The 2,696-nt window shown below is 35.6% G+C and overlaps 1 protein-coding gene across 2 annotated transcripts in view; it reads right to left on the bottom strand.

Moving 5' to 3' along the window:
• Nucleotides 1-2,696, bottom strand: part of LOC119585797 (L-lactate dehydrogenase-like) — a gene marked incomplete at its 5' end in the record, with an annotated part of 7,965 nt that overhangs the window by 4,918 nt on the left and 351 nt on the right. For both annotated transcript variants that reach the window (XM_037934517.1, XM_037934516.1), the window contains 3 exon segments: nt 1,685-1,802; nt 2,008-2,181; nt 2,393-2,592. In XM_037934517.1, the coding sequence (XP_037790445.1) occupies nt 1,685-1,802; nt 2,008-2,181; nt 2,393-2,592 (492 nt within the window).

Below are 2,696 nucleotides of genomic sequence, written 5' to 3' on the forward strand. Positions count from 1 at the left end.
GCCTATGATTATGACATCTTTACATCTAAATTTTGGTCTGAAGTGATCGCAACTCCCAATTTCAAAAGTTTTGGAAAGAAGGAGGAGGAAAAGTGACAGGAGCTTTCAGTGCTTCATCTACATAACAGTGCAATTTTGCCACTAAGTTGTCCTGACATTCTCATTCATGGGTACTTTCATCATGTCTTGTCACTTTGAATGCATTTTTCATAAACACTTACAGACCACAATGAATCTGCAATAAGAAAGACCAGTTCCATTTCTCTATTCTGATTTCATTCTTTTGAAAACGAATAAAAATCTCTAACAGGAAAAAGGACCCATGCTTGAGGATTTGACTTTCAAAAGAAATCTGTCAAGACTATAAAACTACAAGTGTTGTCTTCTTGACTCAGAGGTGACTCTCTACAAGCTTTATCATTCATGGATAGGGAGAACAGCCTAATTCATCAACCTCAATACAGAGACAATTGCATCTCTTCTAAAAAAAAAGTTGGCATAATCTCTTTAATGATCTTTTAATTTACACTGCAAAATCAGAACTAAATTAACCAAACAACCACTTTCAATACTGTAAAACTAAGGTATAAATAGATAAATAAATACACATATGTACACAGAGATGATCATTACAGTAAACACTTAAACTTAATCAGTGTCTTAACCATTAGCATGAATAAAGATATGAGGTGATGTATCTACAGTGCTGTGAGTAAAGCATTATAGTAAAGCTAAGCAAAAGCAGATGAGCAGAAAAAAAATGGAACTTAAGCCAGGTCATGCTGTGATTTGCCAGTAGTTCATGAATTTAACTTAACATAAATCATAAAAGAAAAAATCAAAATTAAGCAAAATATCACTATTAGGACACAGGGAGCAACAGAAATAAACTTTAGTCAGAAGCAAAGACGACACTATTATTTTTTCCCTTTCCATGGGCAAAACATTGCTTGTAGCTTTCAGTCAATTAAGGGTGAATCTGAACCCCAACCTTACCTTTAGTCAGGTAGGGGAATGCTCAACACATTGCTCCAGAGTCTCATCTCTAAGCTTAGCAGTTATTTCTTCTAACTATCAAAAACTATTAGAACTATATGAACACACAATGAATATTTAGAACACTTCTGTAGTAAACTGAGGTAGTAAGACAACTTCCTATTCATTAACTAGAATGAAGAATATAAATTATCAGGTAAAAAATACATATTAACATTTCTACAAACATGCTCCAACAGAAAACTTTTATTTTAATATTCAAATAACTAATACAAAAAAAAAAGTGAAATCATGCTCTAGGTAAAATTCCTACTCTATACCACCAGATACAGAAATATGAATATAAATCTCAATGGTTAGGAGCAACAAAACTGAAAATACAAAAAGTGTGTGATGAAGCCAACTGCTTGCACCAAGCACAGCTGAATATCTTATGACTCCAAACGAATACAGTGTGAAAAAAGATGGAAAGAAATTGGCAAGCTCATGAACCCAATGAAACATTATTTACATGTTACAAGTTTCATCCACAGAGTAAATCTAAATTAACAGTAATATGAAATGAAAATTTAGCACACCACAGTTTTAAAAATAATTAATAGTAGTGAACTTGGGACAACAGATAAAATAAAGAAAGTCTTGTTCTTAATTACTAAACCAAAGGCTCAAGGGAAAGGAGAAAATTTACCTGTTCACAACATCTTTGTGTAGTTCATTGTACTTGTCAGGATCTTCAGGGGTTCCCACTTTTGGGTTCAGATCACGCAGACGCACACCAGCAACATTAACACCAGACCAGACAGGTACTGTGGAGAATGAGGTGGTTAATTAATCAAATAGATCACTTCAACCTCACACCTAATAAACACATTATTTTAAAACTATAAAATTTTAGTTCTTACCAAAATGCAACTCTTACACACATTTCTTTGGTCATCTTTCTTTATTTCCCATTTCTGTCATATTATAACACGTATAAAAAAAAAAAATCAAAATCTCCAGCTTCCTTACCAGAGGAGTCACCGTGCTCGCCAATAATCCAGCCATGGGTGGAGGAAGGAGCGACATTCAGCTTCTGGGAGAGGTGGAAGCGGAATCTGGCAGAGTCCAGGTTGGTGCCCGAGCCGATCACATGGTGCTTGGGGAGACCAGACAGTTTCCATGTAACGTAGGTGAGGATATCCACTGGAATGAGAGAAAATGGTGATCTTAAGAGAAATGGACTTAAGCATAATCCTGTATATCCTCTATAATATCTAGTTAGTATGAAAATGTGCTACTTTGTATTCTGGAACATTACAGACAATAGACTTTTAAAGTAAAGGTTTATAATAAAAAAAAGAATACAAGAAATATAATCAATATCCTCAATATTACACAATACAACAAAACTCACCTGGGTTTGACACAACGAGGAGGATGCAGTTGGGGGAATGCTTTACCAGCTGGGGAATGATACCCTTGAAGATGTCCACGTTGCGTTGTACAAGGGACAGGCGAGACTCTCCCTCCCTCTGCCGAGCACCAGCAGTAATAATGCACACTCGAGAGCCAGCTGTCACAGCATAATCGGTGCTTGCATCAATCTTCACGTTCCTGTAGTAATTGGCAGGGAATTGTAACATATTGTATGAGAAAGAAGAACAAGAAGTGAAGTATTCTATAAAAGAGAGAAGAAAAAGAGATGACAGCTTGGGGAG

This window comes from Penaeus monodon, chromosome 20 (genome assembly GCF_015228065.2).
Source record: "Penaeus monodon isolate SGIC_2016 chromosome 20, NSTDA_Pmon_1, whole genome shotgun sequence".
NCBI lineage: Eukaryota > Metazoa > Arthropoda > Malacostraca > Decapoda > Penaeidae > Penaeus > Penaeus monodon.